The 20,504-nt window shown below is 53.8% G+C and overlaps 2 protein-coding genes across 2 annotated transcripts in view; one reads left to right on the top strand and one right to left on the bottom strand.

The window, feature by feature from the left end:
* The first annotated feature begins 942 nt into the window (after nt 1-942).
* GNAT2 (G protein subunit alpha transducin 2) lies at nt 943-10,296 on the top strand. The gene is made up of 9 exons (XM_067310665.1): nt 943-1,060; nt 2,024-2,066; nt 2,266-2,407; nt 2,722-2,879; nt 3,438-3,566; nt 4,168-4,297; nt 6,899-7,052; nt 7,543-7,748; nt 9,154-10,296. The coding sequence occupies exons 1-8, from the start codon at nt 943-945 to the stop codon at nt 7,731-7,733; spliced, it is 1,065 nt and encodes a 354-aa protein (XP_067166766.1). The 3' UTR covers nt 7,734-7,748; nt 9,154-10,296.
* Nucleotides 10,297-11,374: 1,078 nt separating this feature from the next.
* GNAI3 (G protein subunit alpha i3) overlaps nt 11,375-20,504 on the bottom strand; it is a 31,911-nt gene continuing 22,781 nt past the window's right edge. Inside the window, exons 5-9 of the mRNA XM_067310664.1 lie at nt 17,063-17,191; nt 14,463-14,592; nt 13,750-13,903; nt 12,640-12,849; nt 11,375-12,537 (exon numbers count right to left, since the gene is read on the bottom strand). Coding sequence (XP_067166765.1) covers nt 12,659-12,849; nt 13,750-13,903; nt 14,463-14,592; nt 17,063-17,191 — 604 coding nt within the window. The 3' untranslated portion in view covers nt 11,375-12,537; nt 12,640-12,658. The remainder of the gene's footprint in view (nt 12,538-12,639; nt 12,850-13,749; nt 13,904-14,462; nt 14,593-17,062; nt 17,192-20,504) is intronic.

Here is a 20,504-nt window from a genome sequence, read left to right as displayed (position 1 = left end):
TGCCACCAGCACGCGCTCGGGGGACAGCGGGGTGGCAGGGGGCGACACGACCAGGCGGGATATGGGGCAAATAGTGGGGAAAACGGTTACAGGGCATTAAAAAAGGGAAAAAAACGGTATCGCGTGCAGGGATTTACGTGTCCCCTACTCGGACCCCCGGGGCAATAACGGCTCCCGCCCAGGGCGCAGGTGGTGCTGAGCCCCGGGAGGGTGCTGAGCCCGAGGAGGAGGAGGAGGAGGAGGAGGAGGAAGGCTGAGCAGCGGGATCTCCGGGTAAAGCGCTTAAGCCGCGGGAGGGCGAGGGGCCGCCGGCTCCGGGGGGGCTCGTTACCCGCCGGCAGTAATTAGCTCCGCACCCCCAGGAGGAGGCAAACGAGAGGAGCCCGGTTCCCCCCCCCCCGCACCAGCACCCGGGGGCCCCCGCGGGTCCCCCTGGGAGATGGGGGCCGGTGAGGGCTGCGTCCCCCCCCTCACTGATGTCCCCAAGGTCAGACCCCCCCCGGCACGGCGGGTTTAGCACCCGTGGGCGCAAGGGACCCCCCCGGCCGCCCCCTGAGCTGTCGCGGAGGAGGCAGGGGGCACCCGTGGGTGCTGCCTGCCCCCTTACGTCCCCCCCCCCCACCAGCATCCCCGAGAAGCTCTTCCTTTTCCAAGCCCTAAGCTTTGCCATCTTGGGCTCGGCTAATTGGATTCCCCCCCCCCCCGGGGCAGGATAAAAAGCCCCCGGGCCCAGAAATTGGGTTATCCGTGGGGAATTAAGGGAGAGAGCGCGGGGACAGCCGGCTGGCGAGGACCCAGCGCGGTGCCCAGGTGCCCCCGGCGCCCACCTCGGCCTTTGGGTGCTCCCCGTTCCCAGCCGGCTCCCTGCGCCCGTCCCCCCCCCCCTGCGAAGAGCTGGAAGAGCCTGGGGACCTAGAGGAGCCCAGCAACCAGGACGAGGCCATGGGCAGCGGGGCGAGCGCTGAGGACAAGGAGATGGCCAAGAGGTCCAAGGAGCTGGAGAAGAAGCTCCAGGAGGACGCGGACAAGGAGGCCAAGACGGTCAAGCTGCTCCTACTAGGTGAGGGCAGAGGGGACGGTGGTGGGGGGGGGGATGTCCGGGAGGATGCGGGAGGCGTCCCTGCGTCCCTGCTTGGCCCGAGGGACCCCGCCGGCACCGGGCGGATGGAGCCGCCGGAGATGAGCATGGAGGACAAGCAGCCGGAGCGAGGGGACGGGGATGGGGACGGGGGGCTGGTTCCTCTCGCTCTGCTTTTCCCTATCCTGACACGAGCCCCTTCCCGGCAGCTCCAGAGGGGCTCTCGTTAGCCTGACGAGCTCTCATTAGGGTCAGGGTCCCCCGGGGGTGGCGGGGACAAGGGGCAACCGAGCTGCTGCAAGACCAGGACGCCTGGGTCCCACCTGGGGGGGGTCGCTCCAACCTCCAGGGGTGCTTGGAGGTGCTCAGCACCCCTAAACCCTGCCGTCACCCACTGGTGCCGGGCTGGGGGCATCGGCGAGGGGCCGGACCCCGCTCCCGGGCCCATCCGGGTGCTTCCACAGCCCCGGCACGAGCTGAGGGGCAGGTGATGGCAGGGCCGCCGGGATCGAGGCGATTAGCACCCTAATTCCAAGCAGCTTCCCGTTCCGGCTTAAGCCACTTAAAGCACCGATGGCCAGTGGCACCTGCGGCGGGTGGGAGACGCAGGAGCCAGCAGGGATGGGGCCAACCTTGCGGTCGCCACCGCCTCCGGGGGCCCCAAGCCTCATCCAGCTCCGGGAGCGAGGGGGGAAGAGAGGGAATCGCGGGGATGATGCTGGTGACACGGAGGAATCGGGGGCGAGCGAGGCAGGGAGGAAGGAGACGGCGCTGGACGTCGGGTCCCTGAGCAAAGCCGCAGCCGCGATGGTGGGCCTGGGCGAGGGGAGAAGCGGGGCGGAGAGTGCCCATCACCACGGCGTCGGGGCTGCACTCTGCGCCCGCCACCTGCGTCCCTCCCTCCCGCCCCGGCTGGGGCTGAGGTTTGCTCCGTCTCTTCCGTAGGAGCTGGAGAATCGGGCAAGAGCACCATCGTGAAGCAGATGAAGTGAGTAGGAGCCGCGGCCCCGCGACGGCGGCACCGAGACGGGGAGGGAGAGACCAGGTTGACCCACGTTGGGGGGCTCCTCGGTGCCGTGTTGGCGCTGGGCACCTGCCCCCCACCTCCAGCCGAGTCCCGCGGGTGGGGGGACGCCGGGGTGCCGGGCCCGGGGGCGAAGCTGAGCCCCGCGTTTCCGCCCCGCCAGGATCATCCATCAGGACGGCTACACGCCGGAGGAGTGCATGGAGTTCAAGGCCGTCATCTACGGCAACATCCTGCAGTCCATCCTGGCCATCATCCGCGCCATGTCCACGCTGGGCATCGACTACGCCGAGTCGGGGCGAGCGGTCAGTGCCGGCCCCGGGGACACCGTCCCTGTCCCTCCTTCCCTCGGATAAACCCCGTCCCGCTCGGGCCGGACCCAAGAGCCGAGGGCACGAGGAGGCCCCAGGCCACCCAGAGCAGGGTTGGGGACCGTGGTGGCTTCATGCTGCCCCCACGCCAGCTCTGGGGCTGAGGCCACCAAGCTTTGGGGCCTCTCCAAGGAAAGGAGAGTCCGCGGGGCAGGGGGGGCTTTGGTCCTTTGCCCAGGTCCTTGCTGGGGGGCTGCAGGTGACAACGGGCCCCGCCAGCGCCGCAGCGCTCGCGCTCTGCCTTGCAGGACGACGGCCAGCGGCTCTTCAACCTGGCCGACTCCATCGAGGAGGGCACCATGCCCCCCGAGCTCGTGGACTGCATCAAGACGCTGTGGAAGGACGGCGGGGTGCAAGCCTGCTTCGACAGGGCCGCCGAGTACCAGCTCAACGACTCGGCCGCCTAGTGAGTGCCACCAGGCGCCCGGTGTCCCCTCGCCGCGGGGCCGGGATGCTGCCGCCCCCGAAACGCCAGCGCTCCCTGCAGTTTTCCACCCAACCTGCTTTGGGCCGGCCCAGGTGCCCCTCAAAGCTGTTGAGACAAGCTGGAGGGAGCTGGGGACATGCAAGATGCTCATCAATGTCCTCCTTGTTCTCCACCCCATAACGAGATGTTGCTGCTCCCTCCATCCCCATCCGCATCCCAGGCTAAGGGTGGCCCCACGGCAGCTGGCTGCAGCCCCACCGGTCCCACCACGGCCCCCACACCGGCCCCGTGGCCTCCCTGGGGACAGCCTGGCCCCGCCGAGCTCCATGGGTGGGGTGAGACCAGCTCTGCGTCATGCGCTAAATATACGCCGCGGTCTCACCGCCCGGAGCAGCCCTCTAACCTCCCGGGAGCCGGGTCTGGCTTTGCGTCACGTAATTGAGGAGCCGGGAGCCAGCCCGCAGCCCTAGCAGTGCCGGGAAGGCTTCGCGTCGGCATCCCGTCACGTGTCCCCCCCCTCCTCCGCGTTGTCCCCAGCTACCTGAACCAGCTGGACAGGATCACGGCCCCCAACTACCTCCCCAACGAGCAGGACGTGCTGCGGTCCCGAGTGAAGACCACAGGCATCATCGAGACCAAGTTCTCCGTCAAAGACCTGAACTTCAGGTGGGTGCAGCGCGCCCCGCGGAGCCCTCCCGGCCCGGGGAGGGGTTGGCACGTCCCACCACGAGCGGGGACGCTCCCAGGCCGGCGTCACGGCTGGTGAGACGTCCCCATGCCACCACACACGTGGCTCATGGGAAAGGGGTGGCACGGGGAAAGCCTGGCCACTCTTGGTGTCCAAGGTGCCCTTCCTCCTCCCTCCTCGCACATCTCCTTTGGAGATGGAGGGATTAAAACCCCAAGGAACTGGGGCTGGGAACACGTCAAAAGCTGCTGGAGAGAGGACAGGGTTACGGCAGTGGGTGGACGGTGGGAACAGTCGCAGAGATGCACAGAGGAGATGTAGGGGAAATCCTGTAGCAGCTCTAGGATGGATCCCCTGCACCAAGAGACCCTCTAGCACGGGGTTAAGGATGAACATAGCAAACATCTCTGTGATCTTTGGGGACCACCAATCCCCCCGTGGTCAGGGATGATCTGTGACTCTGCATGTGTGACACTACCGAGGACAGCGAGATGGTGGCCCCATCCCAGCCCCAGCGTTAGCCCACACCGGGGTGGTGGGACCAGCCGTGTCACTGCACCGTCCCCGTCCCCTCCGCAGGATGTTCGACGTGGGAGGACAGAGATCGGAGCGCAAGAAGTGGATCCACTGCTTCGAAGGGGTCACCTGCATCACCTTCTGCGGGGCGCTGAGCGCCTACGACATGGTGCTGGTGGAGGACGACGAAGTGGTAGGTCACGAGCCAGGCGAGAGCTTGGCGGCAAAGAGCGCATGCCCCGCTCCCCGCCGGCCAGCCCCGCACCGTAACGTGGACATCCCGGGGGGAGAGGAGCTGGATGTTCCTGGAGGGGAATTAGAGAGGCAGAGCGCCAAGCGCCCCGCGTTTGGACAGCTGCACGCAGGACAGGTTCCTTCTCTGGGTGATCCCAGCTGGATCGCACCCACCTTCGTTTCCAGAGGTGCCCATGACCTGCAAGGCAGCGATGCAAGGGATGGAAGGAGAAATGGGAAAGGGTCGGGAACGGCGGGATGCGACGGAGGGCAGGCAGGGCAGCTCTGCCCCGCTCCATGCCGTGAGCGTGTCCGCATCACTGTGACGAGTGGCCTGAGCAAGGCGAAGCTCAGGACATGGAGTCATGGCTCCCACCTCCTTGCCGGCAGCGAGCACAAGGAAAAGCAGCTCCCAAACCAGGTCTCCTCCCAGGAGCCACCGTCCTACCAGGGAGAACTTCCAGATGCAGCAAAACCGCCCAAGCAAACCCGAAGGAAGCGGATCTGCCCCAGGAAGGGACGAAGAGAGGGCAGGGGGCACCTGGGAGCACCACCGGGGAGGCACCTCTGGAGACCGGAGCCCAGCGAGCCGGGGCGAAGGGGCAAAGCAAATCAGGTTGTTGCCGTTTCCACCGCTATCTGCATTTTGGCCTGACTCCAGGTCCTTCCCCCATGAATCCAAACCTGACCCCAGCAGAGCAGGAGGGTCAAATACATGTGATAACCCTGGTGGCTCGGCTCTTCAAGCAGCAACCTCCAGAGAAAGGATCTCAGCACCATCCTGCGACGGGGAGAGAAACCAGCCGGCCGCCCGCCTGGTGCTGGCGGGAACCTGCCCAGCGCTGCGACAGTGTGGTCAGGCTTAGCCCCAGGCTAGCTCCAGCCACGCGCTCCGGCCGGGATCCGGCTCGCAGCCGGTCAGTGTGGGCTGCAGCACCGCGAGGCTCCCATCTCCAGGCCCAGCACCACGTAGCCGTGCCCAGCTCAAGGCGGCCTGAGGAAGACCTCAACGCAGCAGCGTTTCTTGTCTTCCAGAGCAGCAGCGGCTGGGCAGAAAACCAGGGATGAGATGCAGCTCTTGCGCCCGGGAAGGGCAATGCGGCTCATCAGGCGTGCCGAGCTCGGGATGCTCCGAGCCGAGCCCCCGCTCCTCCGCCTCACTGAGGGAGCGTTCACGTGGAAGGGTTGCACACGGTGCGGGGAAAGCAGCTTCAGGAGCAGAGGTGCGGAAAGCAGAACCTGGGGTCCTCACCCCAGAGCAGAGGCAGCAGCACGCAGAAGGCAAAAAGGAGAGGAAGGACGGAGCATCCGAGGCTGAGGAAATTCCCATCGCCCTCGGTAAGGTGCCTCGAAACGAAAGAGAGGACAGAGAGATGCACTCAGGAGCGGTCGGACAGAAGCCACCAGCCGTTAGGTGACGCGATCGACCATGCTCACGTTGACCATCGGCCCCGAACGCAGAGCAACGCGGCCCTGCGTAAGCCCCTCTGCCGCGCTCTCCTCCTCGGAGAGGTTGCAACGGTTCTCCCCGTGCAGAACGCACTGGCTTTGGCTAATGCCGCCCCTGCAGGCACCCGGCTTGCAAAAGGGCTCATAAAAAATACAAAAGAGCTGCCAAAACGGGATGTTGGACAAGGCAAAAACACATCCCCGTCGCCTCCAAAGCACGCGGCAGGCAGCCACCATGCAAAGGTGAGAGCAGCCCTGGAGACCGCCTGCTCCCCTGCAGCCTGCCAGCTCCTGCCTGTCCTCTGCCAGGAAGGTGCAAAATCCCTGGGTCAGGCTACGGCTTGCAGCTGGGATGGATCCTCTTCCTCCCAAGGATTCCCCCGTAGCAGATCAGAAACCGTGCATCTGCTATAAAGCACACCTTGCTCTTCCTCACTCCCTTCCAAAGCCACCGTGAGGCCAGAGGGCTACGGTCCGTAAAGGGAATCCTGCAGCACCGCAGCACGATCCGGCCCGGAAGGCCGGGAACTCAAAGCTCTCACTGACCCTCTCCCAGCAGCTGCAACACGGGGCTGCACCGTTTCCTTAACGGGGGCTGTTTCTACAGCTATTTTCCTGAACAAGACCAACTTAAGCCTTCACTTCTGACCGGCCTAGAAGGCATCAGCGGGGATCAGAGCTCCACGTTGCCTAGAGATGCTTAAAAGCTTTATAGCATCACCTGCTGTCCCGAGCCCAGAGCTTATCCGGGGCTTTTACACCTTTGCACAGCAGGGCTTTGGGGCTATTCACTTAGGCAAGAGAAAGTAGCTTCTCTTGGGCAACCCGGGCTGCAGGCAGAGGACGGAGAACCACTTTTGGTCTGCAATGATTTTGCTGCTGCGACGAACAGGAGCGTCGCAGAGCGCTGCTCTCGCCTCCTGCTGCCGGTGCCGGCTTGGTTTGCAGCAATCGGCACGCACCGTTTGCTGCAACGGGAAAAGCTCGCCGAGACCACCTCTGCCTCGGCAACGGGAGGGTTTGGGCCGAGGGAGATGACGTTCAGGGCGGGCAGCACTCGCCCCAAGCGGTCGGTAAACCGCTTCGTGCCGACGAGTCCGTTTGCTTGCAGAACCGCATGCACGAGTCCCTGCACCTATTCAACAGCATATGCAACCACAAGTTCTTCGCCGCCACGTCCATCATCCTCTTCCTCAACAAGAAGGACCTCTTCGAGGAAAAGATCAAGAAAGTCCACCTCAGCATCTGCTTCCCGGATTACGACGGTGAGTCGGTTCGTTCCCCTCCCCTCGCTGCCTGCGGGGTGACTGCAAAGATGCTGCGGCCTGAAACCTCCTCCCCGCGACCCCCGAAATCAAAGGCGCTTCGCCACCTCCAGTCTGGCAGCGATCGCCAGGGAGCCGACGCGCAGACGCGGCGTCTCGGGCTCTAATTGCGCTCGGATCAAATTAAGTCACTAGAGGTGGGAGAGGAGGATAAGGTGCACGTTAACTGCGGCATCTGGAAGCCCTTTGGAAGGACTGAAGGCAGGATAAAACGGCTTTTTCCCCCTAGCTGTTCTCTGCCTTTGAGCAGAGTGCTTCAGTACCTGCAATTCTCAGCCTTCCTCCTCCTCCTGAGGAAGATTTTAAGAGGTTTAACCCATCAAAGCAAGCATTAAGAGGGGCTCAGGTGCCCCAGGTTTGAGGGGCTGCGGGCAGCTTAGTCTTCCCGAGCAGAGCATCTTATCGGCCGAATCACTTCCTCCCTCCGCAGGTCCCAACACGTTCGAAGATGCAGGAAATTACATCAAGACCCAATTCCTTGATCTGAACATGCGAAAGGACGTCAAAGAAATCTACAGCCACATGACCTGCGCCACAGACACGCAGAACGTCAAGTTCGTGTTCGACGCGGTCACGGATGTCATCATCAAGGAGAACCTCAAGGACTGCGGTCTCTTCTGAGCACCTGCGCGGCAGGTACTCCTTCGAGACGGCCGGCGGCAGAGGCGGGTTTCGGTTGCAAAGAACCGAAAAGAACCTCTTTTAACCACAAAAAAGAGCTTGGGGGGAGGGGGGGGCTGATGGAGGGGGGGATGACAGAGCAGCAGAGCCCACAGCCAGCCCCAGCTCCACAGCCGGTTTTGCCACCGAGGGCAAGGAGAACCCCCTCGCCACGACGGGGGTCTCCCAGGCTTCGCTGGGAGGCGTCTCGGTCCCGAAATCTCCTCTCTAGGGGGCAAAAAAAGCAACCCGGTGGGGGATGCGCTGGGACCGGCAAGGAAGAGCCTGTCTGCAATGCTGCTAGCTCCAGTGGGAGGTTAGCGCTCCCCCTGCGGAAAAGCCGGGGTTTGGTTTCCTGCCCGCCCCCTTCCCGAGCACGAGTGGGCTCACTGTTTATTATTTTGAAGCAGCCCGAGAAAGGGGGAAAAAAAAAAACAGTTCACACCCTTGCTGGCAGAGAGAGAGATGAAAACAGCTCGTAGCCCAAAATTACGCACCCAAGCAAGAGCCGATCGCGTTATCGCGGGGCCTCATGTTGCCACAACACGGCGAAGGGTGCCACGCTGGCGCTCTGCTCCGCCGGTTTGCCCACGGCAGTTTCTAAGCCTCGGCTAGTAGGAGTAATTTGAGTTATATCCAACTGCAGGGGGGGGAACGGGCACGGGAATTACCCGCCGCGTTCTGCTTCAGACGGCCTTTTAGCTAGTCAACGTGAGGGTTTTCGGAGGGTTTATTCCCAGATTGGTTCATGCCGAGCGGGCATTTGCCCGCTACCCAGAGCGGCATCGGAGAATTTCTTCCTTCCCTTCCAAAACGGCTTTCAGCCACTGGCTTCGATACTTTGTTTTTCAGGGAGCAAAGTGAGCAATCGCAGCTCGCCTCGTCCTTGACCATTAATAGAAAGGCAAGAAAAATAAAGCAGGAAGGCAGCTTCCCCGCGGGCACAAGTGGCCTGCAATAGGACTGGGGGGGGGGGGGGGGGGGAGAGGTAAAGCCCTCGACTTAAGCTCTGCATTGTGCGCTGTGAACAAAACCGCTTTCTAATCAGAGCGTTCAGCAGCCTCCAAACGGCAGAATACCCACTTTGAGCATCGAGGAGAAAATAAATACCACGGCGAGGCAGCAGCTTGGGAGGCCCTGCGTTTTCCCAGGGTCGCATGCAGCAGCAAAAGCCACAGAGGTTGAGCAGCTAGGGAATACCGGGTTTAGCATTTATACCATCCCTGCTTTCAGGCTTTTTGCTACTGCCTGGGTCAAACTATTTAAGGCAACGAGTTTTTACAGAAGGTTTGCTTCTCTCTACCAACCTTTTCCGATGGCTAGGCTATGAAGTTAAAACCTCAGCTGTGTTAACCACCTCTTCTTTCTTCCTTCCTGCTAGGAGAGAAAATGACTATTTAGCATCACCGTTCTGCTGAGCAGAGCCAAAAGGATTAAGCAAACAAGTTGCTTGGACCCGACTTTTTCTAAGAGCAGCCCAACCAAGCCTCATACTTTCAAGACCAAAATAGGAAGGGGCTGCAGCTGAACTTCCTGCTCCTTCACGGCTATTTCCTTCCCTATTTTTTTTTTCCTCTCTCTTTTTTGAAAGAAAGAAAACCCTGCTCTCTGCAGTGCTTGAAAATGAGCATTTATAAGTGTGATCCGGAGGGGTTGCCGCACCGAGGAGAAAGCAGGCCCTCGTACGCCAACCAGAATAGATACCGAGCCCTCACACTTCCACCCTGCCGCAGCTGCAGCTGTGCAATAAGTCATAGATGGGGAAACCCAAAAGCAATGTTTCTGCAGGAGCCAGGGCAAGGCAAAGCCCCTGCCCTTCCAAGGGCCAAAGGCCAAATCCTCCTTCTTCCACATTACCAAAGCGTAACTGGACTGAATTGGGAGTTTCTGGGGAAGGTGGATGCTGGCACAAAGCCCAGTTATCTGCGAGTCAATTCCCGGTAACCAACCTCAGTCCTTCTGAGGAAGATTTTTTTGTTTGTTTTCCTTGCTGTAAATAAGTCCCTAGACTTAATTCCTCAGAAAAATTTTCCCCTGGAAGAAAAGTTAACAGCTGAAGATCCCTGCAATTGTGCAATCTGCCCCCAAACAGCCTTAAGTAGCTGAGGGACCGTTTCTAGTAGCCATCGTTCTCCGTGCAGACCCCATCTCTTCCCACTCTCCCTGTGTCGCCCACCCTAGGTAGCGGCACAGATCCCAGCTCGGCCGTTTGCCTGCTCCCAAGACCACTGGTCACGTTGCTTCACCGCCTTGAGGTGCAAAGTCGCAGAAGCAGGCAAAAAGGAGTACGTGCGCTAGGGTCCAGAGAATTTATCGCACCTAGAGAAGAGGAACAGGGTCAGATAATCTTTCAAGTAACCATTTCCTCTTTCTCATTCCGCTATTTAGAGCTGTATTTGCTCTTTACTGCTTGTAAATAAACCTGCACTGTTACTGTAGACAAGGAGTCTTGTATCTTCTCCGTGTTTGCTGCAGAGAATCACATACAGCTTCATTTAACTGTAGGAGGAAAAAATAAAAATAAATATGCACGAACTGGATGTCTATCATTACTGCCCATTCGATTCCTCTGCAATTGTTTCCAAGCCCCTTCCTCGCATCTGAAACCTCAGATCAAGGAATACTTTGCATTCTTCGCCCTGAGCCACATTCCAGAGTCAGCGCACATACGGATCCCCCGCCGAGATCAACCGGGGCCCATGTGCAGCACAGAGCAGGGCCACCGCCGGCTTCCTGAGCACCAGATCCAGATGGATGCACAGGTGCCAGGCACACCAGGTCACCACCGACCGAAAAGCGATCCTGCTTAGGAGCAGAAAGCGGGCAAGTTTTTCCCAATTGGGAAAAACACATGTGCCCAGACCCTCGAGAGGCTGTGCCTCCAGCGCAGCTCCGATACGCAGTCAGGAAGCACCGCGCTGACGCACGCCACCATTACGTGAGTTTTGCACGGGTTTGTTTTAAAAGACAAGGTGAACTCTTCCACGCATTGCTATGCGGCTGAAGTAGAGCCTCAAGGCTTGTCTAAAAGGAAATGTTAGACAGGCAATGGAGCTCAAGGCAATCTGGGGAAAAAAATTCAGATTATATACACACTCTTTATAGCTACTGAGCACTGCTGCACATTAGAAATGCAACAAATACGATGGGGTAGACATTTACAACACCTAGAAGCATCCCTGAAATACATCATTCTTGCAGTGCTGTATTTCGAGGCAAGCATCTTCGAAGATGGGTTGTCTTTGCCTCACGTAACAGCAGTCCAGAGCAGTCATTTTTCCATCAAGTTTGAAAGATGAAATAAGACTTGTGCTATTAATAAGCGGCAAGCGAACCATCTGCCAATAATCCTGATGAATGACTGGATGTCTGCTGTTCTCCATCTGTGCCAGCACAGCGCAAATCTTTGGGAGCAGCAGAACTGGCTGCGCGCACAGCACCGACAGCCACATATTATAAAGCAGGAGGATCCTTCCTTAGCCTGTCCCCTTAATTACGCCCACTCTCCACCGAGCTGCCTACCTTCTTTCTCCAACCAGACCGGCAAAGCACAGAAGAGGGGAATATTTCTGGAAGAGTTAAGAATAAACTAGGGAAAAGGCTAAACTGTTTACTCACCATTTTAATACTGCCAACAACTATAACAGATTGGAACTGTACACATGACAAACTGGGAAAAGAGTCTCAATGCAATGGTTCAGCAAAGGAATGTACTGACTGGTTATGAACATTACTACAGTAAAAACAATGGCAAACAGGAATTTGGCACCACATATACAAAGTAAAGGCATGCTGTCAATACAGTTTAGAAGTCTCTGAACAGAAAAGGCCCTGGTAAATGCAGAACGAGGTGCACCCTTTACAAAATTGCCCACGGGTGTAGACCAAAAAAACGCACAAGAATCCAAGTGGCTGATTTAGTAGCTCTGTAGCAGCACATATTTTCCATCCAGTTTGGGGCTCCACGTTTCATCTCTCCAACCGATGCAGCCCAAGTACGCATTCACCAAGAAGCTGGCTTTATGCTTACCACGCCAGTATGAGTCTCAATTTGGACATCAGCATAAACCACATTCACCCCCAACTACAAGCTAAAAAGACTTTTTTTAATCCTTCTACAGAAGCTTCTTTCAAAAGCCTTATGGTATTTGTAGCAGGATGGTAACAAATTACACATCAGAAAAAGCCGAAGCTATCACCATAAGAGCTCTAAGGATCCTTTAAGTAGTTGCAGAAATATTAAATTCTGACCATACCAAGTGTTAAAAACAAAGAGTTCCTGCTAAGAGGAATACTTTCTGCATGATCTGGTCACATGTGCATAGTTAAGTGATTTTTTTTGTTTGTTTTTATTTTTAAAACAAGATTTGTTTGCAAATAAAGAAATAAAATCTAGTAAAGTTATAGTTTTCTTGATGGAAAAAACCTTAAAAACAGACTAGTGGTGGCTTGTTAACCAAAGAAAGAGAGAAAGCTACATATTGAAGGTCTGGAATCCAGCACCTCAACTTCACAACAGCTGTACACATTTGAGAGTATGTCATCCAGACGACGCCAGGATGATCTAAGTCACACTAACAGTTGTTCCATTTTGATCTAACTTCAACATCCCATATCAATAAAAAGGTCCCTAATACAGAAGATTGTGCTAAAGAATGCAACGATTCTGCATGCTGTTTTCGTTTTTCCCTGGTCCTGTTCATGCTTGCAGCTGTCCCCACGAGGCAGCAAAGAGTCTGGTTCTCAAAACGCCACATCGTAAAAACTGAAAAGAGAACACCGAGCATTAGTGAGGTACAAGGCAAAGGCAGACCAAGCTGGTGTGCAACGCTTAAACTTTACGAGCAGCCAAGCAGCTCAGTTTTACCTTCTTCCCTCACCCCTCCTCAATAGAGTCCACATTCCTTCAGGTTGTTTTTAATGATAACATCTGTAACGGCATCAAACACGAACTGCACGTTCTTAGTGTCAGTGGCACAGGTGAAGTGTGTGTAGATCTCCTTGGTGTCTTTTCTTCGGTTCAGATCTTCAAACTGACACTGGATGTATGCAGCTGCTTCCTCATACGTGTTGGAGCCTGAAAAAGATAAGATGCCTTACTTTGGCCAGCAGCTCACAGCAGAGAGTTTTGACACAGATCTTTTAAGTACATATTAAGCTGCTTGCAACCATCTGCCTTATCCAGCTACAAATCCAAATCCACCATTAACCCTTTCTTGCAAATCTGAATTCTATTCCCAGCTTCTGGCCTGGTCAATGACCTTGGACAAGTCATTCACTTCAGCAACGCACTGACTTCTTCCCACTCCAGCCTCCCTGCCCAGAGATGGGAATCAACATCTCTGTAAACAATTTGGAGATCTAAAAGGGAACATTGTATACCGGCAACAATAATGCTTCACGCTAGAAACACGCGCTTCACATCAGAAGAGTGACAAGCGATAGGAATAAACAGGTTTGAAGGAAGGACCATTTCAAAAATCTAAACGCCTCAAGCACCGATTAGGAAAGCATCATCCCTGCACAGGCCACAATAGGGACAGGCTGCAGAATAGACTATTGCGGAAATGCGGACACACAAGGCTGAACAAGTGCCTTAGCCATGATCTGGATAAGTTCTGTAGCCTCTAAAACTGAAGTTTAATTAAAGCATTGTCCTAATAAGATGTAGAAAATGCAGAGTGACCCCGATTTGCTTAAGTGCAATACTATTAAATGTCTTTGCTATTCAATATTCCAGGCCATGAAGCACATGAACGAATGCCATTCCAAACCACAGACATGCAAGACCACATCCCTTCTGAGAAATGGTGCTATCAGCTAACTGGACAGCCCTACGATGTAGTCCAAGGGACAGAGCTAAGGGAATAAGGAGGAAGACAAGCTTTTAAGTTATCTTGGATTGTGTAGGCTTTAACTGACTCATTCCTGGTCCTGGTGATACAAATAAAATGCAGTTCCATCAGCCCAACCTTACCTGTGTACTCTGGATAGCAGATTGTTAGTGGGCTTTTCTTGATCTTTTCTTCAAACAGGTCTTTCTTGTTCAAGAAAAGAATGATTGACGTGTCTGTAAACCATTTGTTGTTACAAATGCTGTCAAAGAGTTTCATACTCTCGTGCATCCGGTTCTGAAAAGCAAAATGAAAACAGTGATGCATCGTTCCAAAGTTATTAGGGGAGGATGGGGTGGGGAGAACAGACAGGCTTTAGTACAAAAGCCAGTAGACTAAAGTGTCAAGCGTCACTGCTGAAAAATGCACCACAGACATCGCTGCTGCCACTTCATCAGGAAGAGCGTGGCGTGACCCTGAGCAGAGGTCAGTTTGCCTCCCCATCCTATAACGTCTCCCGGATGGGTTTGCTCCTCTGAGGAGGTGCCCATGCCTAGTGGAACCGGCTGCAGTGACAGCACCACAAGATACCTTCCTGTAAACAGGCCCTGGAGAAAAGTCTTATTTCTGCATTCGGGAGCAAGATACTGCTGTAAGGAAGTACTCATCTTTACAGCTTTCCTGCCAGGTCACTTAAAAAAAAAATTGCCCTATAACAGCATTTCAAAGACCCAGGAAAGCAAATAGAGCAAGACAGAGCCTGTATCCTACTTGGCAGAGACTCTCTGAACTACCTTCCACCTCACTTCTCCCGAGCGCAACGCAGCCAGGCATCCGTAACTCCTCAGTAACGTACCATTTCCTCGTCCTCGGCCAAGACGAGGTCGTAATCGCTGAGGGCCACACAGAAGATGATCGCTGTCACACCTTCAAAGCAGTGGATCCACTTCTTCCGCTCTGACCGCTGGCCACCAACATCAAACATCCTAGGAGAGGCAGAAGAACCATCTCAGAAGCTATGGAGACCTCCCTCCCCGGCACCCACCCTGTTTACAGCAGATGGAGAAGGCTCACCTATATATGTACTTCCGAACAAGCAGGGCACAGGGGAAAACAGATACACAACCTTCCATCAGCAAGGTCAACCACTCAAAGCCTCCAGTCCAGCATACATCAGGAGAACTCCCTTTTTTTTTTTTCCCCCCCCATCAGATTTTTTTCCTCTTTAGAAAAATTTCAGCAGGAAGAACTAGAGGTTCACCTGCATCGCTATGCAGAAGTCTGCTGATTCACCAGGGCATACTCCATTTGTTCTCGGTCTCCTATTTCCTTAGCAACAATCTATTTGCTTGACTGGACTCCAGACACCTACTCATCATCAGCTCTTCCAGTTAATTAAATCTGTGTCTGACGGGATTATCTGGAACATACTACCTATATGCTACTATTGGGACCCAGAGAAAAACTGATGAGGTTAAGCAACAATTTTATGTATTAAAAAAAAAAAGTGAGTTTAGAGACTTCAGGAAGAATTAGAAAACTTAATGAATTTCTGGGCAAAAAAAGAAAAAAAAAGCAAGTTTCTTGGAAAGTTTCAACTGAAGTATTTTAATGAGAAGCAGTATTCCTCACTATGCTCTGATGGGCTGCGACTTAATCAAATCAAGTCAGATACAAGTCAATATCCAAGAGCTATGAAAATCATAAACATTGATTTGTTTTCAGAGCAAACAGACAGGCAAGAGAGAAACTTTCCAGCGTGGGCCAAAAGTAATACAATTTAATAATACCAAACAAGGGAACCAGTAGGGCAGCTCAGCTAACTCCAATCTTCTATTTAAGATAAACCATCCCAGCGGACTACAGCAGGAAAGACGAAAATCTATACGAAGTTACAGGCTATTTACTTAGCTTGTATTATTTGCCATTATCCTCTGCTGAGACATCTGGAAAGAAACAGCATCCTTTACAACTCCGCTTCCCCAAGCTAATCCAAATTCAAGTCACAGTTGTACTAAGGCTACCTCAGCCCATTATTAATGTCTGAGATTTCACATCAAGGCTTCCGCTGCTGGAAAGATGGCAGCTTCAGGGTTTAAGATGCATTAATGCTTTCCTCTGCGGAGCACATCCCTCCGAGATGAGACGCCTCGCATCTCAAGCTCTGCACAAGATCAATTACTCCAGGCAGGCTTGGGAAAGGGCAATTCCCCACTTGGCAACAGGGAGGTACGCTTAGGAGCGCTCAACCGTTTTGCTTTAAACGAAGGGTTAAACTGATTAAACCGAGTGTGCCTGCTACCTCCAGCTCACTCGTCCATTAGTCAAACATGATGCTTCTTAAGAGAGCACTGCACGCTGCAGCTGGAAACACTAATCCCAATACCTCATGGTGGAAGACAAGTTTCCCCTGGACTAACCAGACTATTTATATAGCATAAATAGCTCTGTGATGCAAAGCGCTTAGGCATTTTTGGTTAAGCGACTCACAAGTTAGACCATTCAGAAGCCAAAACGCTACCGTTCTCCCGAAAAGCGTGCAAACAAATCGGGTTTTCTAAGCAACATGTAGGTTTTGCTCTAGCTCCTTCAAACTGTTGTCAAACACAAGCTCAAAATAAGTCAACAAATGCTTAAAGGCCTTGAGCAGACTTAAACATTGCTATAGAGGAAGATAACTGGCCCGAGACACAGACGCTGCGTTTTCCTACCTCCACTGGACACGACACTAATGCCCAGCAAACGGGGCTCTAGGCTCTACGTCACGAGGGCGCTTGGGATCCAAAGCGAGGATTTTCTAAAGAGCAGGTCAAGAGCGGAGAAGCAGCTAAACTGCACTCTAGCAGCCACTACGCAGGTTAGAGGGAACTCGATTAGTGATACTCAAGGGACACTGCCAAGGCCAGGCTTGATACCTGAACCCTTCAAAGACTGGATTTAGCATGCCGAGAGGGAGGACAGACAGGTCCCAGCCTCTGCGGCGTCGCACAAAGGCGCCCAGTGCCCGGCACACTTCTGCACGCCCCAGGCCTGCTCTGCAGCAAGTGTCAAGTCAGCACAGTCATCGAAAGCTTTGCAGAGGACATCATGCAGCCCAGAGCCGAGACTGGGCCTTCGGGGAGAACTCCATCTTCCACTTCAAAGGAAGGGGTTAAATTCAAAACTCAAAATCCAGCAGTCAGTGTCCTTTTAGTATGGTTTTGATCCTGTAAACAAGCAGTCAGTACCTGTGTCTGCGATTCCAACATAAAAGCAGCTGAAAAGAACAGAAGAAGGCGAATAAAAGTCAAACCGGTATCTCCAGTGAACAACGCCAGGAGAGAGGGAGTTTAACGGAGGCAAGGAGGACAGTTAAAACCGAGCAAGAAGTTTTGCAGTGCAGGCGGGGAACCTACCACCACTGAGCACCGAAGAAATCGCTGCAGTCCCCAGGGACCAGCGGTGCCCTTCACTTACTTGAAGTACAGGTCCTTGAAGGTGAAGTGAGTCTCCACGATGCCTGTAGTTTTAACTCTGGTCCGCAGAACATCCTGCTGAGTCGGAATATAGGTCGGCTGGGATATTCTATCCAAGTCATTTAGGTAACTAAAGCAAAAGAGACAACACAAGACGCGCTTTTTTTAGTCCGCTTGCTTGCTATAAATCTTTTATAAATTGCAGAAGAAAGTCACCATGAAGTTTATTCGTCTTCTTCATACGGTACAGCTCTCAAACACACGGCAAACGGACAAACACACTCACCCCCCGCCCCGCTCTAGCCCAGGGTTTTCTACACTCCTCATATCACCTTACAGCATGCGCTGGGTAGAGTTTAGCTAGTCGGGGAGCAAAGTCTAACAACAGGAGAGCACGAGAGGTACTGCAGATGCAGAAGCCATGCCAAGAGCAGTATCTCTTGGGGCAATTCAAAGTAGTCAAGGTCTTCCACATCAAAGCGCAAGGTAATAAATCCAGTGGCTCACTTTAAAAGGCAAGAATATATTAGATGAAACAGCAGGAAAGGATTAAGTGTAAAGAACTACCCCCAAAACAGGGGGATTCATTTACCTACTTTAGCAACAGCAAGCTAACAGCTAAAGGTGCCTTCTCCTGGCTTTCTGGAGGACACAGCAGAAAGCTACTCGCTTTTAAAGCTGCGGATCTAATAATCTTAACATGGCCTGAAGCACAGCTGCCTTCCTGCTCCAGGAGACCGCTGGAAACCCGTGCGCCTCTCCCAGCTAGCCACACAAAGCACGCCAGCTCCCCTAAAGGCCGCTGGGAGGAATCGGTTTCTCTGCAGCATCGCAGCAGCGCGTCCACTGAGACCCCCCCCCCCCCCAAGCTAATTCCAGCTTCGGCACATTCCCTTTGAAGTTCGGCTCTCGGGCACATAAGCATCAGCATACATCATCTCCGACCAAGTCGTAAATCCTGCTCTAGCCAACAACATCTCTGAGCTCATTTTTTTCTGTTAAGGGGAAGGCGAAGGCCTTCTGCTCCCACGGAGCAAGAGAGGATTACTTAATCCAACTCCATTTTGAAGGGGCTGGAAGCAAGCGTCAGCCTCCTCCATGCACAGCTGCCAACAGCGTTATCGCTAACTGCTTTGGCCCCGTCGGTACCAGGAGCGTTTTTATCCGATACAGTGTTGTACAGCTGTGAGATTTTGCTAGTTTTACACGAGTTTAAGAAATCCTGCCCTCCCAAAGACTATCGCAGAGCAGTTGTCAGCCTGGCATAGCTATACGGCAGGGAGCGATGCCAGGAGGCCCAGATTTCACTCGCCTTCAGACATCACCAAGCAGGCGACGTACCGCAAGTGACATCTCGCCCCTCCATCAGCTTCCGCGTTCGACGGCGGCATTTCCTTTGGCCAAGAACGCCAGCAGGCATTCGCAGAGCGCTGACCTATTTTCCGAACCCCAGAAGAACCCAGCCTACCTTCCAGGCTCCTGCCTGCGCTCGCCTTGAAGTACGGCTTTTCTCAAAAAGCTGGTATCTGCGAGCGGTTTTAGCCCCAAAAGGGCCGACTGCCCTCACTCCGTTCTTCTGTTCAGTGGGATGACAGGTTTGTAAACCGCTCTTTCATCGGAAACACGGTACCTATAACTCATACTTGGGACCAGTTTTAGTTTCAGTTTAGTGAAAACTGCATCAGTTCAGAAATATTTCTGCTGAGGAAGTAACACACCCAGTTTTGTTTTGTTTTTTTTTCCTCTTTTCTATCAGCATGAGTCTAGCTACACAGACTAGATGGAGACGTGCTTCAGCCATGCCCTAGACCACAACCACCCTAGCAACAAAACACCCTTGGAAAAAAAAAAAAAAAAAAAAAAAAACCACACTACAAATCGAAATGCAAAGAAAATAAATGAATTAAACAACAGCATTAACAGTGAATGCTAGGGCATGGTTGCTCAGAAACTAACAGAGAGGGAAGCGCTACCTAAAAACCAAACTGGCAACTTTTAAGTGATCCGGGCAAGCCACGTGGCCTGTATCAAAGCCAAGCTGTTAAATGATAAATGCGCGAGCTGAAGCTGTAAAGCATCTGTCCACAATTGCCAACTTTCAGCATCAGAAGTTTGAGCAGCGAAACTGGTATAATTCCTATTCAGTCTTTTTAAGCACCCACTGAGGAGTGAATAGACTCAGGCAACCTCCGTCAAATGAATTGCAAAGTGCCACTTGAACGCTCGCATACCAATTAGCGGAACAAGGTGCATCAGATGAAGCAGAGCTGTATCTGCAAGTTCCCTTAGAAAAAAAAACACACTTTGCCAAATTAATTCCAGGGAGACTCGAAGGACAAATACGAGATCCCACGAAAACAACCTAAGCAGTTGGAATACCAGGCACAGGGGATTTTTTGGTACCGGAAGAGCCAACTGATGCGTGCATGTTGCAGATCTGCACGGCCTCCTCCCTTTTCTCATGCTTGAACGCCACCTTGCACAGACAAGCTTGCAAAAAAAGGTTTTACACCCTAGAAATTATGGTTTGGGCAAAAAAAAAAAAAAAAAACGCTGACCGAAAAGCCTAACTCATGTTTGTCTTAATGACCCTCCAAGCTTTTCCGGGACATCCTGAGCCAGTCCTGGCACTGGTTCAATTCCTCCATGTGCAAGGATTTGTGGTTCCAGGCTGATCAGAAAACCCGTCAGCTTCAAAAAAAAATAATCGGAGACAGGGAACCGACTTCTCACCGCTCTGCTCGGAAACGCTGACAGCGGCGGAAGGATGTCCTGAAACGGAGAGCGTTCAGCTGGGGAAGATAACGCCGTTCCCCTCCTCCACAAGCTCGCGTGAGCCCTGGAATGGTATTTTCCTAACAATTCAGCCCGTTTAAGTGCTGGAAAGCAGGCTTTCAAAGCCAAAAACATGGCCGAAAGCTCCAAAAGATTCGTACAAAGCATTTATTATGAAAGACTAGCCACAGCTTGAGCTACGGGAGGGAGGGAGGGGCTGTCGCCAAGGGCGGAAGGGAGAGCGGCGAACAAAAGCCTGCCTTCAGACGCCGCGCCGGGGAGCCGAGGCGAGCGGGCAAACAGCAGGTCGGGTATCCAGGTGGTCTCTGGTTGTCCCCACCAAACACGACGCTTTCAAGCAAGATTATCAAAAGAACGAGCGTCAGTCGGAAGACGCAAGCAGCGATGTGTCGTTCCCGCAGAGGCTGATGGCTCACGCAGACTTAGTCATCTATAGCCAAGTCTTCCTGCACCAAGAAAATAGGTGAAGATCGGGTGATACCCACATCTAAATATTAAGAGATCCGCTTCTTTCACGGAAGTCTGCTTCCTCTTTCCCCTTACGCTTCGCTGGATTTTGGCAGATGACGACATTAAGCCAAGCAGAAAACAAGGTATCGGAGCAGCATCTCCGGGAAGAGGGAATGTTGCATGTTATCTTTATTAAT

Source organism: Apteryx mantelli, chromosome 25 (assembly GCF_036417845.1).
Source record: "Apteryx mantelli isolate bAptMan1 chromosome 25, bAptMan1.hap1, whole genome shotgun sequence".
NCBI lineage: Eukaryota > Metazoa > Chordata > Aves > Apterygiformes > Apterygidae > Apteryx > Apteryx mantelli.
Note: the sequence above shows the minus strand (reverse complement) of the source record. Positions and strands in the feature narration are given on the sequence as shown.